The following is a 21668-nucleotide window of genomic DNA, read 5'->3' on the forward strand; positions in this document are numbered from 1 at the left end:
TGTTGATATTTCTCAAAGTAAGGTATTGGCATATCTGTTGCTTTAGTATCAGAACTCAAACTTAGCTATTGAATCAGTATTTATATTGAACATTTTTAAACAATCCCTGTGGAGCAGATATGTGCCACACACACTCAACTAAAGCTCACAACAGGGTTCAGACAAGCTCAGATTAAAGTGACTTTAAATCACATTGTGCCATGGCTCCCACCGGATCAGCACATTTACCTTGATCCAGAGAGTAATGGCTCCGACAAGTTATGAAGGCTGGATAGTTGGATTAGTGGATCAGGCCTTGTTCATGGGCTAATATGGATGACCTTCCATCATGGAGGCAGTAAAAGCAGCGTGGGTGTGAAGGCTGAAGAGGATACCGCAGACCGCAAAGGTCGCAGCAGGTCGTCATGATTGTGTCACGTGACCAGCTGCAGTGTGAGACCCTGCAGCCAGATCTGCTGAATGACAGGCTGTTTGAGTAACCAGCTTGGCCAGTAAAGAACCTCAGGCAAACTGAGGAAGGGGGGAGGACGGGACGGAGAGGTCAACCCAAAGGCAGCGTGCTGTCAAAGTGTGTCTGACCAACAACATTAAAGGGATGGTTTGGAGTTTCTGAAGTGGGGCTGTATGAGATGCTTCAGGTTGGTGTATTACATACAGGATATGGTGGTCCAAATAAAATGTATTTTAGCCACCTCAAAAAATAAATACATAAATAAATAAATCAGTTTAAGTGTACACTATATTTAGAATATTTTCATCACGTTACCTTACTGTCAGACAGCCTTTTCTGACCTTATATAACAGCTGTTATATAAGCCAAATATCACTCTCTCCAAAGCAAACAGACTCCTTGGGCAAAAACAGTAATTCCCTTACATGGCTGCTGTAATTTAAGGTAACACTTTATCCAAAGAAGGAAGTAAGACTGTCCACTCCTTTAATTCAGAATGTTATTGATTAAGATATTATTTTAAAACAGATTGCATCCTGAAGATGTTAAAACTTGTTTTTAAAAATGACAGCTTAGTTTATTTGTGTTATTGTGTGATTTCAGTGGTCCTGAACTGATACTTTAAAACATGGATGTCAAAATTAAACAACAAAAACTAACAGATCAAGGCAGCAGTAAATTTGCAACTCCTGTGTTCTGTGAGGTAAAGTGACTCTTTTTGCCAAAGGAGGCTGGTGGCTTAAATAAAAATCTTAAAACTTCAGAATTAATGCCAGTGGCTAAGTAGTGAACAATCTTGCTCCCATCTTAAAGTGTTACCCAAACTGACAGGTCAAGGCAGCGGTGGTGTTTTACCATGTGGTAAAATTACTGGTTTTGCCAAAGGAGTCTGGTAGTTTTGGAGAGAGCGATATTTGGCTTATATAAAGGTGGCTTCCTCTCAGAAAAGCAAGGTAAAGCAGTGAAAATAATCTTAAAATAACATCCACTTAAACTGATATTGATTTTTTTAAAGGGCCTTTTTAGGTGGGACCCCTGCTGCTTCTCCAAACTGGGGGCATGCTGACCACCATCTACTGTCGTTAGTACGTCATATAACCCCACTTTCAAAAACTCAAGTCAACAGGAGGCAGATGGTAAAAGTAATAACGCCTGTACAGGGAGAACAGTGATGTTACTTAGCAGCTAAAAACAGTACACAGGTTTGTTTTTGGGGCTGCTGTTGCCTCACCGACAAATAGCTTTGGAAGCAATTATGGTTGTTTCACAATGACAAGTTAGTCAAGTGTTGATTCACACAAAAAACACCATGAAAGGATAAGTGTTGTTTTGTACCGTGTCACAGCACTTCCTCTCCTGGATTACACGTGTGTTGAGGACAAAACACCAAAGACACACACCTGTTGGGTGTGCAGCAGCACACGCGTGTTGGTAGGATCCTCACAGCAGCTGCAGCAGCGAGAACAACTGCCTCCACTGTGCCCTTGGTAGGAGACATGACTTTACTTGATTTTATTGCCACCAGTGCTTGTGTTCACTCCCCCGAGTTGCACAATTGGGATAGAGATGAGGCACCACGAGAGAAGACATAAATCACTACTGTAACACAGAGGGGAAAGCCTCGCAGCTCGAGTCAAAGTTTAACCGGAGAGCCACTGGAATACTGTTACACCTGAGTGTGCAGAGGTCATCTGAAGGGTCCATTTAAAAAAAAAAATACTAGGCATTCCTTACAGAGAAATTGTGCTGCTTGATTTTTAAAGCAAAAGATTAATGGGATAGTTAAGATATTTTAAAGTAGGGTTGTTTCAGGTACATATCCATAGTCAGTGTATAGTGGATTATGGTCAGCACGCCCCCAGTTCTTCCCCATTCTTGCTAGATTTATGAGTTTGGGTGCTCATCAGTCCGAGGTCTCTGTTGTGGTATTTTGTGCTTCATAATGCACCACACATTTTCAATGGGAGGCAGATCTGGACTACATACATCTATATATATGTGTGTGTTTGTGTATGGCTTTTGCTTTTCATAGCAAAGTCTTAACTTGCATTTGTAGATGCAGATCAGTATCAGTTTAAGTGTACACAATACCACTTTAACTTGCCATTAGAGAGCCAATGGAAAACCACAGTTATTTACTTGGATGAAGTTCTGTTTGTTTACTTCAGTGCATTGAACTGACCCTTTAAAACACGGAAGTGACAAAATAACACAAACACATTAAAGGACAGATCGAGGCAGTGGTTGACCAGCAAGTCCATGTACTGCGAAGTAAAATGACAATCGAGTCTGGTTGCTTTGGAGAGAGTAATATTTGGCTGCGGTTTTCTGTCTGACAGCAAGTTATAGTAGTGAAAATATTCTAAACATAGTGTACACTTTAACTTTAAAATTTTTTTTTTGAGTGGCTAAAATACATTTTGTTGCTGTTGTCCACAGCAGTACATTGCTTACCTTCTGCTGCTACTCTAAACTGCAGGTGTACCAACTGCCATCTAATGTAGGTAATACTTTGAAGCAGCTCATTCTACCCCCACTTAAAAAATCCAAACTATCCCTTTAACATTGACACTTAATTTGAAAAAACATCCCTCTGAAGTGATTACACTTTTTAATGGCCATCACTCTTATCTTCATGTTTCCGCCAATCCTCACACGCTGCCACTTAAAACCAAATAACAGAGCATTATTATGTTCCAGATGGATTCTCGTTATCTGCAGTCAATTTCAAAGGGGAACCAAGAAGGAAAAAAAAAACAGCTGGAGTGGCTGACTCTGCAACTAAACTAAACTCGAGTTTGGAGGTGAATGACTGCAGATGAATCCGCTCCGTCACTGTGCAGCGCTCAGCTCTGCACACTATAATCTACTGCAGCCCATTGATTAGCATTGAAGTAAGTGGAAAGGAAAGCAAAGTTAGCCAATCCATCACCCAGGGGGCACTGTCAAGATTAAACAGGCAGGGGTGCAGGAGGAATACTGATGGGCACGGGTTAAGACCTCACACCACTTTGAAGTCTTCACTTTAAATATTGACACAACGATCTGTGTTTGGACTTCACATGTATTTCAAAGCTCAAGACAAAGCTGCGCTTTTCTCTTTTGTCTGGCTCTTTTTATTTGCATGAACACGAGGTTGGCTGGTTTCTCTTCAAATACGTGCTTAAGTGAACTGTTAAATTTTATGTGAGGAGACATTATTCAAAAACTTGAAACAATCCAGCCTGTAGAGGAGCTTGGCAGTGGTGTGTGTTGAGTGTGCAACTTTTATTCTTTGTTACAAAGCAACACTTGCATCGCTTTCACAATTTTAGTTGAGCGCAAACTGGCAGGCTGTTTCTGACGCTGATTAAACACAGATTTCATACCTAGGAAGGACTCTGCAGCTGTGTTTCACAGGAACACTGACACATTGCATAGCAAAGATCTGAAACAGCCTTGAGATGGACCCATCACTGCTGGAGAAAAGTGCCCCGACAAGTTCTGGGTGGAGTGACAAACACTCTGAGGTAAAGATAAAGCCCTTGAAATTGCAAGCTTTCTTGTCAAAACACACATAGGTAAACACTCCTGCATATGAAAGAAACTTTAAGAGGATTAGATCGAAACATACAGAATTTTGTTAAGTCCAAGAAAAAGTCAAGATTTTTGGCCAAAAGATGTGGGCATGTGAGTCCGATCACTCCTTCATTTTTCCCTCCAGGAAGCTCTGGATCTTTTGAAAGTTCTCCTCTTGCTGACCCAGAGCCTCCAGCAGAATGCCCATGGGTGACCTCTTCAGCCCGGCTCCTTCGATCTTGTTCTCCAGTTTATTTTTCATGTTGCGGAGGCGAAATGAAGCATGTGCAAATATCACTGAAAAAGCAGATGGGAAAGTGACTGTTAGTGTTTTGAATATTTGGCAAAAACAAACCTATAAACTTATGTTCAAGTCAAACTAGAATAACATAAGCCCGAGAGACGTTTCACTCCAAAACACATTTTATTGATTTCTGACTGTTTTGCCTAAAGGTTAATTTCATAATATTTCAAATGCACTGATTATTACATCCAGTATCCAGTATGTCGTAAAATTTATTTAATCAGCTAATTATTTATATTAGTCAACTTTTTTGCCATCATTTATTTGATTAAAATGATCTTCCCAGCGCCATGAATGTTAATTTTTCTAACATAATCTTGCTGAACTTACAAGCCAGAGGTAAAGTGATTGCAGACATAAACACCATGACGCTGCCCAGCATGGATATTAAGATGTAGCTGGCGATCATGACAGCGATGATAAACGCTGTAGGGTTCTGCCTCTTAAAGTTGTTGATGACAGCTCTGTTCTCTCCGGCCCACACTGAGCCCAGGAAGACGCCCGACACCACGGCCATGGCTGTGAACATCCCAAGAGGGTTCAGGAACCTGCGGGGCAGCAACGCAAAGGCACGTGAGAGCAGAGCAGAGAGGACACTTCAAAACTGGAGCACAGCAGGCAGGATTGTGTGTGTTTGTGTGTGAGTGTGTGTGTGTGTGTGTGTGTGTGTGTGTGTGTGTGTGGTCACTGGCTCCACCAAGTGGTTACAAGTTGTCACTACAACAACAATACAAAAACTAATACAGCTGTTCACCATTATTTTGATGTCTTTTTAAGAAACAAAAGTACTATTCGTGACAAAACAACAATAAATGTTTGAGTTTGCAAAATAGTGTAATCCTGCTCAAAACTTTTTGTGTTCATCAACGATAGGATGGCTGAAAGGAAAAAAAAAGCTATTCCAACACAGGAAAAAGAAAAACAACTAATGTCAGCTATGTCGATTAATCTGTAAGTTGATCAACAATCAATTTGCAACCGATATGATCACTTCAAATTTTCCAGGCAAAATGTCACACAATCTTTTGTTCCAGCTTCTCCAATGTGAGGACTTTTCTTTGTCTGTTATAACAGTAAACTGAACATTTCTGGGCTTTGGATAAAACAAGGAATTTAAAAGAAATTCTAATGTGAATTTTCCTCTTAATTTTTTCCCGACATTTTATACACCAAATGATTAACTGATGAATAGCACTGCCTGTCAATAATTTTCCCATTTAATTAAGCTGGTCCATAAAATGTCAGAAAATGGTAAAATCATTTATCACCCCTTCAAGGTGATGTCCTCAAATGTCTTGTTTTGTCCACAACCCAAAGACATTCAGTTTACTGCAATAGAGGGTGGAACAAAGCAGAAAATATTCACATTGGAGAAACTGAAATCAGAGAATTTGGACTTCACTTACCTTGAAAAATGATTAAAGATTCGGTATGTGGGCTGAGATTTAACCTGAAAATAAGAATTGTTGTGTTGTAATCTCTGAGAACGAGCTGTTTTTATATCTATAGAGGTACCAGGTCCTCTTCTACAGAGTCTGCAATGTTGTTCCACCATGTTTCTACAGCAGCTCCGAACTGACAAACCAAACAATGATTCTGGAGACAGCTTTTCACATTTTGTGTGATTGAATAATTGATTCATATTGTTGTTGTTTTTTTGCATGATCCAATATCAAATCATAAAATACAGAAATTGATGATGTTATCATATGTCTTTTCTGGATGTGGATGTGTGGTACAGCCTGTAGTTTTTACCCCGTTAGTCTCGTACGACCAGCCTTTGGCTCGAGATCTCGTGGTGTAAAGTGGTGGGAGGTGGTTGACCACCTCCTACTGCAGGGGAAACATTGTTAACTAACTGTGTTTGGATCAATTCTTAATGTAAATAGTAATATTTTAAGTAATGCATCAGGTTAGAGGAGAGCATTAGTTCTCTGAGAATCTCTTTCATATCAAAGCAAAACTAGTATTATAACCCTGATAATAATCCCTGACCAAATCAATGTCGATATCAAATTGAATCAAATCAGGAACTTGTGAATCAAACTGAATCTGGGAAAACTTTAAGCTGGCACTAAATCCTACACACTGGTCCTTTAAGCGACTATCAAAATAGTTGGCAAATGATTTAATTTTTGACAACTAATGGATTAATCGACAAATAGTTGTGATAGGCTAATTTAGTTGTGACACAAAAATTGAGAATAAAACTGACCATATATTGCAGGCAGTGTATCTACTGCTCTAACAATTAATCAGGACATAGATATTTATCAGCGTCACACCCACTGTTGTACTTTCCCTGGCCAGACACCTTGGAAAGACAAGCGTTGTGTGACAAATCCAGCCTTGGCATGACTACAGCGACTACATCAGGCCAAGTCCATGACCTCAGTGAGTGTGATCAAGGGCCTGTCTGCCTCACAAAGAGAGTTCAGCTTACTCAGGCCCCAGTGTTTCCTCTGTATTCACTCAGCAGTGGTGCAACACCATCAAGGAAATTACCACCACTGCAAATATATATGCAAACCACTGTAATTCAGCCATAATATTATCTATAACTAAACTAAGTGTAGTCTAAACACTTTAGAAGTAAGGATTATAGAAGTGTGAATTATATAATAATTAAAAAAGATTTGTCCAAACAGTAACAGATATGAGACTAAACCAGAATTAGTGTCCAAAGCATCACAGCTGTACTAAAATTACAGAGAAAATACTGAGACATGTTATCCAGAATCACAAACATCTGTGATTCTGGATAACACGTCTCACAAAGCTGAAGAAAACTTAAAGAAAACAAAACTAGATGAAGGTGTATGTGATTAAAATGAAGCATGAATAAAGTTAGTGTGCACACATTTTTCCCTTTTAAAGAGAAAAGCTAATCACTGCCTGCCACCAGGAGACACTGCTCCATATATGTATTTGCCATTATATTACTGGATTTAGAAAAACGGTTTCTATTCAAAAGTTGCCTCGAGTTACCTGGGATTGGAGCTCCAAACCAGGTAGTGAGATTGATATTTGAGTGTAAAAAAATCAATACTGACCAATAATATTTTTATTAGCCTACATAAACACACAACATACACTAAAAATTGTGGAAGGATCTCCAAATGTCTTTTCTTAAGTATGGCGATCAGTGGGACACTTTACAGGAAAATCAACTTGCCACTGCCCTCTGGTGGAGAAACTATGTGATGGCAACACTGTTACTAAATTACTTCAAAAATATCTTTGGCATTTTTGTCAATTTCTTATCATCTTTTATCAGTGTATCAGTGATAAACTACTATAAGCTGCCCTCTACCTCATAATATTCAACTGAAAATTAAAATTATTACTGATGCTACATGAAAATGATCTCCCTGATACAAAAGCCATGTTTTACACTCAGACTGGAACACTGATTGCACTGTAAACATTTTCTGCACTTCCAATATAATAGATTGTCATGTCTGTCTACTGTTGTTCACTCCAATCCTGAACAAAACCTGCTTCTTTTAGTTTTGGTCTTCAGTGTTCGATACCATGGCAACTGGACTAAAAAGAGATCTAGCTATATTAGTGGGCAAACAAAAAGACGAACATTTTTTAACATGTTGGAGTATTGATAGTCTTGGGTGGGCCTGAAACCTCTCCTGAACTCCTGAGTCTGATGGAACCTCTCACATCGTCAAAAATGTCACTGTAACAACTGTCGCCTCTTCACAGAATTTCTCACATTACATCCCCGACAGCTCGCCCTCACTGCTGCATTTCCTGCTTTCACTGTATACATTTTTATGGTATACAGCAAGTGACCACCCTATTGAGTCCCTTTACATGTGACTCTATATTGATTATAAAGTCAAAAGTTTTGTTCCTCTGCATATCACACACACACGATCAATGTGCTGACACAACGGAAAGAGATTGATCTTCACTGGGAAACATTCAGACTATTACGAGCAGAAGACTTTCAGGTGAGAGCTGCACTCAGCGCCTGCAGTCATGATGAACGGTCTGAAACCATGCTGTCTATGTTATAGTTGTGTGAGGAGACCCAGAATCATTATATTTTCAGTAGAATCAGCACTGTGATCACTGCACTGTGGCATTTATAGGCTTTTAGGCCACAGTCAGCAACTATAAAAATAAAGAAAAACTGTGCACCCTTTCATGAAAACTAAAGGTGAACCTGTTAATAAACCCCAGTTCATCCTTGGAAAATCTTAGTGTAGAGCTGATGCAAATGTTCAGGACCAATGTGTGCAAGCTGTTTGCAAAAAACTTTTGAGTGAGCAAAATTAGCGTTTACAGTGCATGGTCTGTGTGTAGACTGATGAAAATGTACAATAACAAACAAGCTTCCTCACACACACATATACACACACACACACACACACACACACACACACACACACACACACATACCCCTGAACATTTTTGGCAATGCAAATGAGGTCCATGCAAAATCACATGGTTGAACTGTTTTGAAACTGGACAAAAATAACATAATAAGGTTTTTACGAAACCGAACTGAATGTGTCAACCTTGTTGGTGTAAGGTCATGAGTCAGGATTGATTCGTTGAGAAATTACCCAACACCCCCTTAATCAGGGGTAGAGGGGCAGCTGACTGATTAAGCTGTGGTTTTCTCACAGCTGTGCTATCTGCAGCGCAACAGCTGACTAGACACAAGGCTTATGAAGCCTTCATGACCATGGCAACAACATGTCATCATACAGCTCAGTGGACGGAGCATGACAGGGCATCACTATTTTTAGTAAGCGGGGCTTAAGCAGAAACAAAGTGCCAACTAAAGCACAGATATTTCCAAGATGAGAGATTTAACCTCTTGTTCTCTGATCTGACTGAATCTGCCTTGTATGGAGCTGTCAGATAATAAACTAGTTTTGCAAGCTGTCTGCAGTAGTCTAGGTACATGTTTGTACTTCAGGCAATGGAAATTTTGGATGATTTTGGTGCTGTATGAGTCAGGGCTCCAACGGGTTCAAACTCCTCTTTCCTCTCTTCAATTCAGCCTGTTTCCTATTGTGCACATAGGTACATCATGGAGGCCTCGTGTTAAGGCTGGGCAATATAATGATATTATATTGTATTGTGATATGACACTAGATATCGTGATAGATTTTGGATATCGTTATATCGTGATATGTCAGAAGTGTTGTCTTTTCCTGGTTTTAAAGGCTGCATTACAGTTAAGTGATGTCATTTTGAGAATTTACCAGACTGTTCCAGCTGGTATATTATTTGCATTTAATCACTTAGGCATTATATCCATATTACTGATGATTATTTATAAAATAATCTCACATTTTGTGAAAGCACCAAGAGTCATCCCTGTAATACTGTTGCAATATAATACAACAAACTTATTTCATCCCCTCAACCACTTCCACCCTTTGGAGTACACAGCTAGAACCAGCAATTGTTTGAAATGTTTTCTTGAAAAATTAATCAGCTTATTATTAATCAGTTATCAGTATAGCTGGAAACAAATTTACTTTCAATTACTTAATCAATTAATCGTTTACAGAATAGAACAGTTGCAGTTTACTGTCATAGAGGACTAAAGAAACCAGAAAATATTCACATTTAAGAAACTGGAATCAGGAAATTTTGATACTTTTTTCTTAAAAAAGACTCAAAACGATTTATTGATTATCAAAATAGCTGGTGATTATTTTAATAGCTGACAATTAATGACGTTGCCTATGTGACGAATCGTTGCAGCTCTATATTTTCCAATATGAGGGACAGAAACTGCAAATTCACAGAGTACAGAACAGTACCAGTGCCTCACATGTTAGCTAGCACAATCTTTCCATTCATTCTTATGGGACTCCTTCCAACTTCACATAAGCGGAGTCAACATCCTGTCTGCACCCTCATTTTAAATCCTGTTTAAGTAGGTTACATCCCAGTTTACACCAACAGGGCAATAACAATACACCAAAGGCAACCTACAACTTGAAAGTTTATAATACAATGTCACCATTTAACTCTATAAACCCTAAACAGCTGCTGTACCTTTGTCATAAGTTAACATACAACTTACCCGACAATGAGGAAAACAACGATGGCCATGGCCAGATAATTAGTCTGATAATAAAGCAGGTTGCTGACGACTCTGTTGTTCCATTTTGCCAAATCTTTCGTGTCTGGTCTGGCGAATCTTTCCGAACCGGGGAAGAAGTCGTCCCATGGTCTAAGCGGTGTCAGCTCCACTTTAGCCATTGCCTCCTCCTGCTCCGTTGACTAATCTGACAGATTGTACAGCCAGTGTACAACAGCAACAGTCCCGGAAAGTCTCCTGTGGCTGCAAACTAAAGTATCGCGAGAAGCCACTGGCAGTAAACCTGGTCGTGTCTAGAATGGAACCCTTGATTTACAATAATCTCGCGAGATTTGTGCGCATTGTTCTTTAATTGTCCACGTTGTTCAAACTAATAATGTTTTATAATGCGGAAATGCTGTGGTTAAAATCTGTGTTGATTTAGGGGCAAGTAAAAAAAGCGGTTATCATTAGGGCAAAAGGTATGATTTGGATTTTAATGATCACTCTCGCGAGATTTGTCGCGCGTCTGGGCTTCCCTTCTAAACGCACCCTTCTTAAACCCCGCCTCCTGAGCCTGACGAAATCTCACCCTATTGGTCAGAAACCGCACGATATCGAAACACTTCCTGTTAAGCGTCATGGCAGATGATAGCATGAAGCGGTAACTGCGTTGTATGTTCATAAAATCTTCTTTGGAAGTTGCAGGTCAGTTGTGTCGGTTATATATGGTATGTGTACTATGACATGTCGATGTTGCTCACGTGCTGGCAGTGTGTGAACAGCGTGAGCAGTGCACGCGGACGGTTTAAGGTCGCAAGCATGACTTCAGCAACGTGTTGACATGTTGCTAGTGTTAAAGAAAAAGCTGACAGACAAACAGAAGCACATGACGACGTTTTCTGTTGTTTGTACAGATGTGGAGCAGAATATTGAGTCCTCGTGTGATTGTTAGAACAGGTTTCTATTGGAGGAGTCTCTTCACTATGCAGCTGAAGACCAGTGAGTTCCAGTCTCTGTTCAATGATGGGCTTAATGGACTGGCAGGTGAGATCATGCTGCTGTGACCACACACCAACCGGCTGAAGTCAGTTACAACTGAAGTTCATAGATGTGCCCCATGATCATATTTTTCACAACTTTCAGAATCAGGTTTATTGCCAAGTAGTATTGTTCTAAAAAGGTATTGTTTTTTTAGTTATAGTTTAGACCGAGCTCTGCCTTTTTGCTTCTTTATATTCTAAAAGAGCCAGGGGCAGGGAGTGGTTCTACAGGCTTTTAGTGTTGCACCTCCATTAAATTGGTGTCGTGGGACAGTTTAAAAATGTCCAGCTTTCTGGGTCAAGTGCTAGAAAATGCACATTTCCAGTAATGCAACCAGTAAAATAACTTAGACACTCTTTGTCTGGTAAATACACATCTACACTCTGCACCTCTAGTGTGGAATGCTGGCTTTGTTACAATTTTTACATGTCCAAGCCTTTCACATGCTTAGTAATATGGGGTTGAAACAATCTGTTAATTATTCACAAACAAATGTCAAGTTATGTAGCTCATATTTACATTTCACAAATAAATGCAGAGTGATTTGTATCTGTATCTGTGCCTCTAATTTATCACTAGTATATCATCATTTGTACGCAGAATTATAATTTTTCAGTGGAAATATATTTGTGAATCTAAAATTATTTTGCACTTGTAGATTTTGCGTGAAACAGCACAGTATACGAGTCTCAAAAGAAACCATGCATGTAGGTTGAAATGCACAAATATATTTACATTACAAAATGCTAAGTGTACGCACAAATCATGATATATGAATGATGGATTAGAGGCACAGATACAGAGTTATGTAACTTGACATTTCAACCCCATAGAGTACTCTTTATGGTTAATAAAATGGTCTTCATGTAAAAAATTGGTGGAATGCTTCTCTATATGCCTACACATGGCATGGGCGAGGATGACTCTCGTTAGCTTGAAACATATTTCCAAAGCTGCTCTGGAGACAGATATAACCTCATTGCTTGAGTGAAAAATCGATAAGCGAGTCAAAAAGAATAGTTGGCTAATTGGCAGAGTGCGGTCAGAACATACATGAAAAAAAGACTAAAATGTTTCTATATTGATTCATGATAATGGATTTCATTACCCACCAGGATTGTTAATGCCTACAGACACACTTCCACTGAAAAGCTACCTGATTCCTGTAAGTGTGCATTTGTTCCTTTCCAGAGGTGTTTGAGAAGCACCAGCATGAGCTGAGGATAGCTGGAGGAGCTGTACGGGACCTGCTGTCTGGGAAGCGACCTGAAGATGTCGACTTTGCCACCACAGCCACTCCGGAGGAGATGAAGCGCATGTTCCAAAGTGCTGGGATCAGGATGATCAACAATAAAGGAGAGAAGCATGGGACCATTACAGCAAGAGTAAGAGACTGACCTGTCTGAGCAGGCAAGATGTAGCTCTCACTTTTGTTTATCATTGTTTGGAAATCAGACTTGAAGACTTCTGAAACTATCTGTGAGGTACTTTACTGTTGCAGAAGAATAGCTAAGCCATGCACAGTAATCCTCATTTAAAGGTTTTTTCATACCTGTAGTTTGGTTCATTTGGTCAGGAGCGAAAGGTGTTCCAGTGTAGCATTGTGTTGTCTTTTTATACACACACCAAGAAGAGTAAACATCAAGTTACACAGATGGACAGGTAACTGATTGGACAGTTCTGGTGATTGCCATCCTGCATCATCAGTGCATCCTCAGGACCCACACAGTGAAATCAAATTCCAGACCTGACCAACTGAGCAACGGGGGAGCACCATAGAACAACACTTGTGATGGTGGCGGGGATTCCCCTGAGGGCCGGTACCAAGGGGAAATCAACATGGGCATGTTGAAGGCCTAATGAAACTCAGCCATGGTGTTTGTTTGTTATTTGACCAGTGACCATCATGGGAGGCTGCATTACAGCTTTTTACTTCTCCCACATGCAATCAATCTGATCAATCTAATAAGTGGGTCTTAAGTCTTGATTTAAATATCTTAGTGGATTAGCGTCCTGATGGATTGTGGGAGAACTCTCCTCAGCCCAGGAACAGGAAGCTCTATGTCTGATTGATTTGTTTATTCCTAGAATATGTAAATAAGTTGCATCTAAAGAGCCGAGGCTGTGGGCTGGAACATATGGGGTTGGATAAATATAGAAATGCTAAAGTGTTTTAATGGTGTAAGGTAGCTTTAGCAGACTTACAGATTGTGACACAACTATGTATTTCTGAGTGCCATCTGAAATATTGCACCACCTACAGGAGATTAGAGAGAGATTAATAGAATAGAGAGAGACCTTGGCTTAAGAATGAGGGCATTAATGCTCACTGGGATTCTGCTGCAGCAGCATAATTTCAGTTTTTTTCTGTCTCTCCACTCACTTGTGTTTGTTTATTGGTCTTCTTTCAGCTACACAATGAGAACTTTGAGGTGACCACGCTGCGAGTGGATGTTCAGACAGACGGACGTCATGCAGAGGTGGAATTCACCACCGACTGGCAGAAAGACGCTGAGCGGAGAGACCTCACCATCAATTCCATGTTTTTAGGTACTAGTGCTTTTGTCCTCCACTAAGTTAAAGACTTGTCTCTGTGCTTGCTTGTGTTGTGGAGATGCTCAGCATGTGGTATCAATTCTGGTGCATTCAGGGGGCATTGTCACTTTAGTTTATTACATCTTGTTGTGCCCCCCACCCACAGGGCTTGATGGCACATTATACGACTATTTCAAAGGATATGAAGATCTGCAGAACCGTAAAGTTCGGTTTGTTGGCAGTGCTGAACAAAGAATTCAAGAGGACTACCTGAGAATACTGCGCTATTTTAGGTGAGCTGCCTCAAGTTTTTACTTTTAGAAAAAATAGAATGAAAGAAGGAAATCACTGGGCCTCATGCAAGAACATTTTCGTATTCTTATCTTAAATTTCTCTTACTTTTTTCGTACAAAGAGCTCATGTGAACCTGCTACATCTTGTAACTTCAGGTGACTGTGTAAATGATCCAGCTGTCCATGTTTGAGTGCCTGTGCAGGAGGCTTGTAAATTAGCATAATTAAAGTACCAATAATACCATATAAGACTATGAATCCTGCCCCATATGTCAGGAAGTCTTCATTCGTGACGATGGCATCAAGGAGAAAAATAAGAGCTTTACAGTTAGTATGAAGTCCTGCTGTCAGAGAGCCATAAAAGAAAACCTCTCATATTAACAGAGTCAGCAGTGGAATTAAGGAACTTGCTAAAGCTAAGAATGGGGAAATATGAGTGCTGTTAATGCTGTGTTACCTGAGGGTCAGACCAGAGGGTCTATGGGAGGAAGGGGTCACAGGGAAGTTTCCATCACGGGGAAAGAGGACAGAATAAGTTTCCATGAACAGCGATTTAATGAACCTGCATGTGGAGATACTCAGATGATACAACTGACTATGGGTAAATAATACATCAGAAATAATGGTGAGAGGCTTTATGTGTAAATTTACAATTATATTATAATTTGGAATGTGGGCAAACAAATAATGTCGACTTAATTATGAAGTGAAATTTATTTTTCAAGCTCAAAATGTCTTAAAGTTGTTGGAATGTAGAGCAATTAGAGAAAAACTTCCGTTTGGATAACAGCAGACTAACAAATCCACTTCCAAACAAATCTGTTCGTACGAGTGGTTCTTGCATGAAGCCCCTGGTGTAGCATGAAGTGTTTTGACCCCAAACCTTTAAATTCTCTCCAGGTTCTATGGCAGAGTGGCTTTGGAGCCTGATGACCACGAGCCCGAGACACTCTCCGCCATCAGGGAAAATGGCCGTGGACTGGCAGGCATATCAGGAGAGCGAATTTGGGTTGAAGTAAAGAAGATGGTGGTTGGTAACCATGCTGCTCATCTGCTGGAGCTGATCCACAGTCTGGACTTGGCACAGTACATAGGTGAGAAAGAAGGCAGGAGAACACAATATCTGTAATAGAAATCGCACTCTCGATAAAGAGGTGGCGGTGGAACAAACTTCAAGAAAAACAAAAGATTCTCATCACATATATGCAATATCTCATCATATATTATGCAATCACAATTTCAAAGAAGTTGGGATTATATTCAGTTTTATGTATGTTTTATACCACTTCCTTACTAGAAGCAATGCATTCATCATCAATCATTGGGTTTTTCTCACTGAAGATGGGGAACTAACCATAACCTGCTCCATGCGTCGACAAACAGGCTAAGAGACATGTTGCTTGTGTGAAATAACACTCGCCCTGGTTGTGGTTTTGCCGAGTTTCACACACTTGCTTCATCTCCAGCCTGTGTTCCTTGGTTAAACATTTCTGTTTCCCCTCCAATCAGCAGTTACCCTTTTTATAAGGATATCCTCAAAAAAGACAAGGTTTGGAAGGAAAATGGGGCTGTTAGGAATTAAGTAACTGGTCCCACAGCTGTATAGAAACAATGTGTGTGTGAATACATATATATATATATATATATATATATATATATATATATATATATATACACACACACACACATATATACACCTCTGGAAAAAATGAAGAGACCACTCTCCCAAATGTTTCTTAAATCAGCATCTCTACATGTATGACAGTCAGTCCATTCCAGTGTTTGTTGGATTCCAACACAAACCTCCTCATTCTACTTATTGAGACACTAATTAGATGATCACCTGAACCAAATCTTTATTTATGAGGAAGATTCTAAAAACCACTGCTGTGATTAAAGGTTGAGATTATCCCACCAATAATGAGTCCTTAACTCTTCCTTAGTTAAAATATTAGTGTTGTGTTGTTTAAAAATGAATATGAGTGTGTTTTCTTTGCATTATTCAAGGTTTGAAAACACTGCATCTTTTTTGTTATTTTGTCCAGTTGTCATTTTCTGACAATAAATGCACTAAATTGCAATATTTTAATTTCAGATTTGAGAGTAATGTTGTCAGCAGTTTATACAATAAAACAAAAATGTTCACTTTACTCAAACACATACCTATAAATAGTAAAATCAGAGAAACTGATCATTTTGCAGTGGTCTCTTAACTTTTTCCAGAGCTGTATATACAAGTACACATGTATATACACAGATGTCAACTCACAAAAAGCAACTAGATTATGATTTGATCATTTTATGACCAGTCTTTCAGAAATTTATGACACAGTGTGCTGCTTTGGCATCACTCACAGTATATCAGCGCTATAGAAAACAAGACATTTCACAGCAGTTTGCAGAGGCTGACGAGTATTCTTTGTTACAAATAACCTCAACTTTGTGTAAAATCTATGACGTGCCCCTTTAATTCTTTATTATTAACCGTTTTTCATAGATTCATCAGTGATGAAAACATATACATGAGATACTGACATAGGCTCCAGCCCCCTGGCAACCTGACATAAACTTAATCTCTTTTGAGCAAAAAAATAAAATCTGAATAAAAAGAACATACAGAACTGTCTGTCAAAACTGATATTTGCTAATGTTCTTGAACTAGTTGTAGCCTGAGTCTGAATAACAACATCTAAACTGATTGACCAGGTGATTATGGAGATTATTATTATTCTTATTTGTTGTGACTCAGATTTGAGCATTAAGATTTTACCATCAGGTTTTTCTGAGGTTATAAATCCACTCATGCAGATGAGACTCTCACTGCTGGCTGAAATAACTGTTATAATATTCAATTTTGCCCTTGTTACCCACTGAGCTATAAATGTTCCCACTTATTACAACATCTTTCATGCCTCAGATCTTTCTTGAAAGTGGTCTGAGACCACATGTACCCTGCTTTTAAGTCATTGTATTATATTATAGTGTCGAAGTTCAACCATTTTCAAGAACCTGACAAGCTGAAGCTGTTTCTAAATGGGGAAAGATTCAATTATAATCACTTAGATGGAGTGGATTCAATGCCTCCTGACTTCAGTAGCAGTGTGAACTCTGGTATTAGTCACCACTTGACAGAGATGATTCAGTGACTCTTGATTATTTCACTCTTCTCTGGTTAGTTTAGTAGGCATGTTATCACCATGCTAAACAAATGTACTGTACCCAGTATTAGTATTTTGTTTTCTTTGTCTTGCTTTGTTTCTGCTGTTGTTAAATCCAGTTCTGCTCTCCCTTCCTGTCTTTGCTCCTCCTCAGGTTTACCTCCAGATGGCAATGTTGAGGAGATGAAGCGAGTGTGGGAGAACGCCAAGGATCACTCTCCCAAACCCATGACCATCCTGGCAGCTCTTTTCCACTGCCCAGAGGAGGTGGAAAAGATGGACTTAAGACTTAAGGTGTCCAAGGAGGAGAAGAACCTGGCTCTGTTCCTGGTCAAACACAGACGGAAGCTCTGCAAGAGCCAGGATGACCCGGACAGCCTCAAACCCTTCACTGACTTCATCATTGACGTAAGTTTCATCCTCCTCCTCCAGTTAGTCTGTAGAAACAATCACATGTCAAAAAAGGACAGGAAAGATTTACAGGGGGACACTTAGTGGAACAATGTGGTCATTTGTTTGAGCCACTATTCAGAGTGCAGGCAGGATTATTCATCAGCACGTATTGTGTTGTGTGTCGGTGAGCGGCCAGTGATTGCCAAAGTTTAATTAGCTTATTTTGGAGCTGAAAGGACGGACACATGCACTGCAGTGAGAAACTCACTCTGAATCACTTAACCACGGTTTAAAAGCTGCCTAAAACCAGATGTTGAGTGACTCCTGGATGAAGTTAAGACATGCTTTGAATCAGACCTGAAACAATCAGTAAATGTATTGATTAGTAAGTCATTAGAAGATTAATCAGCAACTATTTCAAATAAAGATGAATTATTATTGATTGTTGTGAAAATTTACATGTAAAAGTGCTTTTACTCAAGTATTGTACTTGAATACAATTTTAAGGTACTTGTACTTAACTTGAGTGTGTTTTGCTACTTTCCACTCCTCCACTACATGTCAGAGGTGAACATTGTACTTTTTACTCCACTCTACATTTATTTGACAACTTTAGCCACTAGTTATTTTTTCATTCATTCATTTTCTGTAACCGGGTCGCGGGGACTTTTTATTTTGAATAATCACATTGATAAACAAATAAGAAGTGATGTAAAAACTGAAGTAATTGAAATTGGCTCTGCATTTACCAGCTGCAACATGCCAGTGCTTTTTTTTTTTTTTTTAACTTGATTAAAATATGGAACGCATAACTTTTATACTTTCTACTATTTCTGCACTGTGGCTAAGCTAAGTAGTTCCTCCAACACTGGAAGCAAACATGACAAAACTTCACTCATTCCACCTCAAATGTGAATATTTGCTTGTTTTCATAGTTTTCTAGGATAGTAAACTGAACACAGTATATTTTGCACTGTGAGTCAGACAAAACAAAAACAAGCGCCATGCAAACATCATCTTGGCAAATTTTTTGTAAATTTAAAAAAAAGTAATTGAACATGCGAAGAGTCAGAACTGTTGAACTGTGCTTTGTTTTTGTTGTCATAGTGACGTCAGTGAAATTTCATTAGTTAAAGCTGAATATTAAATCATCTTTCATCATTAATCGTTTTAATGAACTTTTTAAAACACAAAAATGTGATTTTTTTTTTCGTGTCAGCCATGAGAAGCATCTGGAAGAAAAACATCTTCACCAGAAAATTTAAATAAGTCAGAAAAAATCATCAGCTGTAGGTACAGACCGACTAATCTTTAACTCACCAACCTGATCCTGCTGGACAGAGATGCACGTGCAGCCATGTCCCACACCTGAATGCAGCACGTTACAATGCATATTAATGGGGCTTAATGAAATACATTCTAGGAAATGCTTGTAATCATTAACTAGAGCTAATCAGAATGGATCTAGCTCCAACATCTGTTAAGGCCTGAGTGTAACAAATCTCTTTATTGTGTCTTTGTGTCTGCTTTCTTTTGTAATTAATTACAAGCAATTTGGATGGTCATTTCTCTAAATAGCTAATTATGTAATGTAATGTGTTTGGCAAAACATGAGTCTAATGCCAGTTTTAGTTCTTTTGGCAATCTTTCATGTTTTAGTTCTTAGTTTAGTACCTTCCTCTAAACGGTTAAAGTCTTACCATGAATATTTTAACTCACCATATGAAAAAGAGATTCCAAAGTTATTCAGATGTAATAAGCTCATTCAACACTGGATTTAACTTCAATAAAAATCCTTTTGAACCCCAATCCTATCACTAAATGAAGCAGAAGTAGATAAGGCAGGTTGAGAGAATTACAGAAGAAATAAAAGAAAATGACACTTGACTGCAGAACAACTACAAATACTTCAGAGTCCTTGGAAACTGTTTGTCTCACTCATGAACAGAAAGGACCTGTTTCTTCTCTTCTTGCTGGTTTGAAGTGAGACAGGAAAAATGTTGATGAAAAAAAAGTCAGGATTTATGAAGATCGTAATCAAAATGTGATGAGAGTTGTGGGGTTTTTTAATTTTGCTGCCAAGCCGCTATCAAATCAAGTCTGATCAAACCACACCCACACAGCCCGGATGAAGCAGATAAATGGGTTTTTAAATTTTCAACTATAAATAAATAATACCTTAATAATTTTTTTGTAAGTTTACCTTTTATTGTTGCTTATTTATCCATGAATATTTAATGTTATAGAATATGTAATGGTACAGTTTGGGTTATGTGAAGTGGGGTTGTATGAGTCAGTGTTAGTCAGTTAAACAATGGACAGGGTCAGCAGCTCAGAAAATGTCATCAGTTTAAGTGTATGTTATATTTGGAATATTTTTCGCCACTTTCGCTTGCCGTCAGAAACCACTCTTAAACAAGCCAAATATCACTCTCTCCAAGGTAACCAGACTCCATCGACAGAAGTGGTAATTTCCCCTCACAGAGCACCAGAGTTGTTTGTCTGCCACTGTCTCGATTGGTTAGTTTCTTTGTGTTATTGTGTGACTTCTGTGTTGTCAAGGGTTATCTCAGATTTACCCAAGTCACACAATAACACAAACTAACTAAGCAATCAAGGCAGCAGTAGACCAGCAGCTTCTGTTTTCTGCAAAGTAAATTGGCAATTTTTTTTTCTACGGAGTCTGGTTAAGTGACATTTGGCTTATATAGCTGAGATTTCCGGTTGGAAAAGACTGTCTGATGGCAAAGTGGGTTTTAAAGTGTGAAAATATTCTAAATATTAAGCTGATAATGATTTTTTTTATGTGCCTAAAATACATTTTGCTGCAGACCCTGTCCATAGTACTGCAGTTAGCTTTCCACTTGTGCTGCTACTTCAAACCAGGGTAATGCTGATCACCATCTACTGTAGGTAATACATTGAGTATGGATAAGTATCTCATACAACCCCACTTCAAAAAATCCTTCTATCAGTATCCCTTCAAAATACGAAACCAAGTTTTCAGGGGCTTAAATTCACACACATTGTGTGTATTTTTGCAGAGTCGGGAGCTGGATACCCAGAGTAAACTGTGCGAGCTGCTGAAGTATCAGGGTGAGGGGAAGCTGTTGGCAGAGCTCTGCAGATGGTCCATCCCTCGCTTCCCCGTCAGCGGTCACGATCTGAGGAGGCTGGGCATCACGTCGGGCAAAGAGATAGGTGCCACCTTACAGAAGCTACGCGACATCTGGAAGAAAAGCCGCTATCAGATGGACAAAGATGAGCTCCTCAGTTACGTAAAGCCTTGAATGAGCAGAAATCAGAGGCGTTTGTCAGACATTTATTTATCTGGACACGTGGCATGTGTAGCTCACAGTTGTTAATTGAGCACACTGATGCATATTTCTGAGAAAGGACATTTACAAGAACTGGCAAATACATGAATGCAATTTCATTCTAAATTACCCGAGGGCCTCTTCTGTTCACCTGCTTCGTCGTGTAAATCTGAAGAGATAACACTCAAGATGATCTCAGCATCACAGCTGCCACCATACGGGAAAATGTGTGCTAGAAAATTGCAGCTGAAATCACCACCTGTGTAGATACAGAGTTCTGTTGATGCAAATTCCTTGGTTAACCCACTGATATTATTTATGTTGTGTGACTAATAAGATTGGTGTGATGTGGAAACCCAGTGAGCATTTTCCCAGTGAAAAGATGTTAAGAATTGGTTCAAAGGTAATAGTTTTTCAATTGAATAGTCACATTTAGACCATATTTCACCAGGATTTTCAATTATGGCATTTTTCATTGTCTACAATGTGCAAATCATGGGCTATCATCAATTTTGAGCCTCACTGAGAAACCACATACGAATTTTTTTAAA

The 21668-nt window shown here is 39.1% G+C and overlaps 2 protein-coding genes across 6 annotated transcripts; one reads left to right on the forward strand and one right to left on the reverse strand.

The window, feature by feature from the left end:
- Positions 1 to 3544: 3544 nt before the first annotated feature.
- On the reverse strand, positions 3545 to 10643 carry arl6ip5a (ADP-ribosylation factor-like 6 interacting protein 5a). Its single transcript, XM_084727856.1, has 3 exons — positions 10381 to 10643; positions 4644 to 4861; positions 3545 to 4306 (listed from the first exon to the last, which is right to left on the reverse strand). Exons 1-3 carry the CDS (start codon positions 10557 to 10559, stop codon positions 4131 to 4133), a joined length of 573 nt encoding a protein of 190 aa, XP_084583982.1. The 5' UTR covers positions 10560 to 10643; the 3' UTR covers positions 3545 to 4130.
- A 328-nt stretch (positions 10644 to 10971) lies between these two features.
- On the forward strand, positions 10972 to 21661 carry trnt1 (tRNA nucleotidyl transferase, CCA-adding, 1). Of its 5 annotated transcripts, none has more exons than XM_084727889.1 (8): positions 10972 to 11085; positions 11338 to 11424; positions 12613 to 12806; positions 13833 to 13971; positions 14123 to 14249; positions 15150 to 15343; positions 17562 to 17815; positions 20845 to 21661. In XM_084727889.1, exons 1-8 carry the CDS (start codon positions 11055 to 11057, stop codon positions 21088 to 21090), a joined length of 1272 nt encoding a protein of 423 aa, XP_084584015.1. In that variant the 5' UTR covers positions 10972 to 11054; the 3' UTR covers positions 21091 to 21661. The 5 variants fall into 5 exon arrangements, with proteins under 5 accessions (XP_084584015.1, XP_084584005.1, XP_084583995.1 ...); XM_084727879.1 differs by having other exon boundaries at positions 10978 to 11085; positions 11295 to 11424; XM_084727897.1 differs by having other exon boundaries at positions 11029 to 11085; positions 11333 to 11424.
- Positions 21662 to 21668: the final 7 nt, after the last annotated feature.

This window comes from Lutjanus erythropterus, chromosome 2 (genome assembly GCF_056507025.1).
Source record: "Lutjanus erythropterus isolate fLutEry1 chromosome 2, fLutEry1.hap2, whole genome shotgun sequence".
Taxonomy (NCBI): Eukaryota; Metazoa; Chordata; class Actinopteri; order Lutjaniformes; family Lutjanidae; genus Lutjanus; species Lutjanus erythropterus.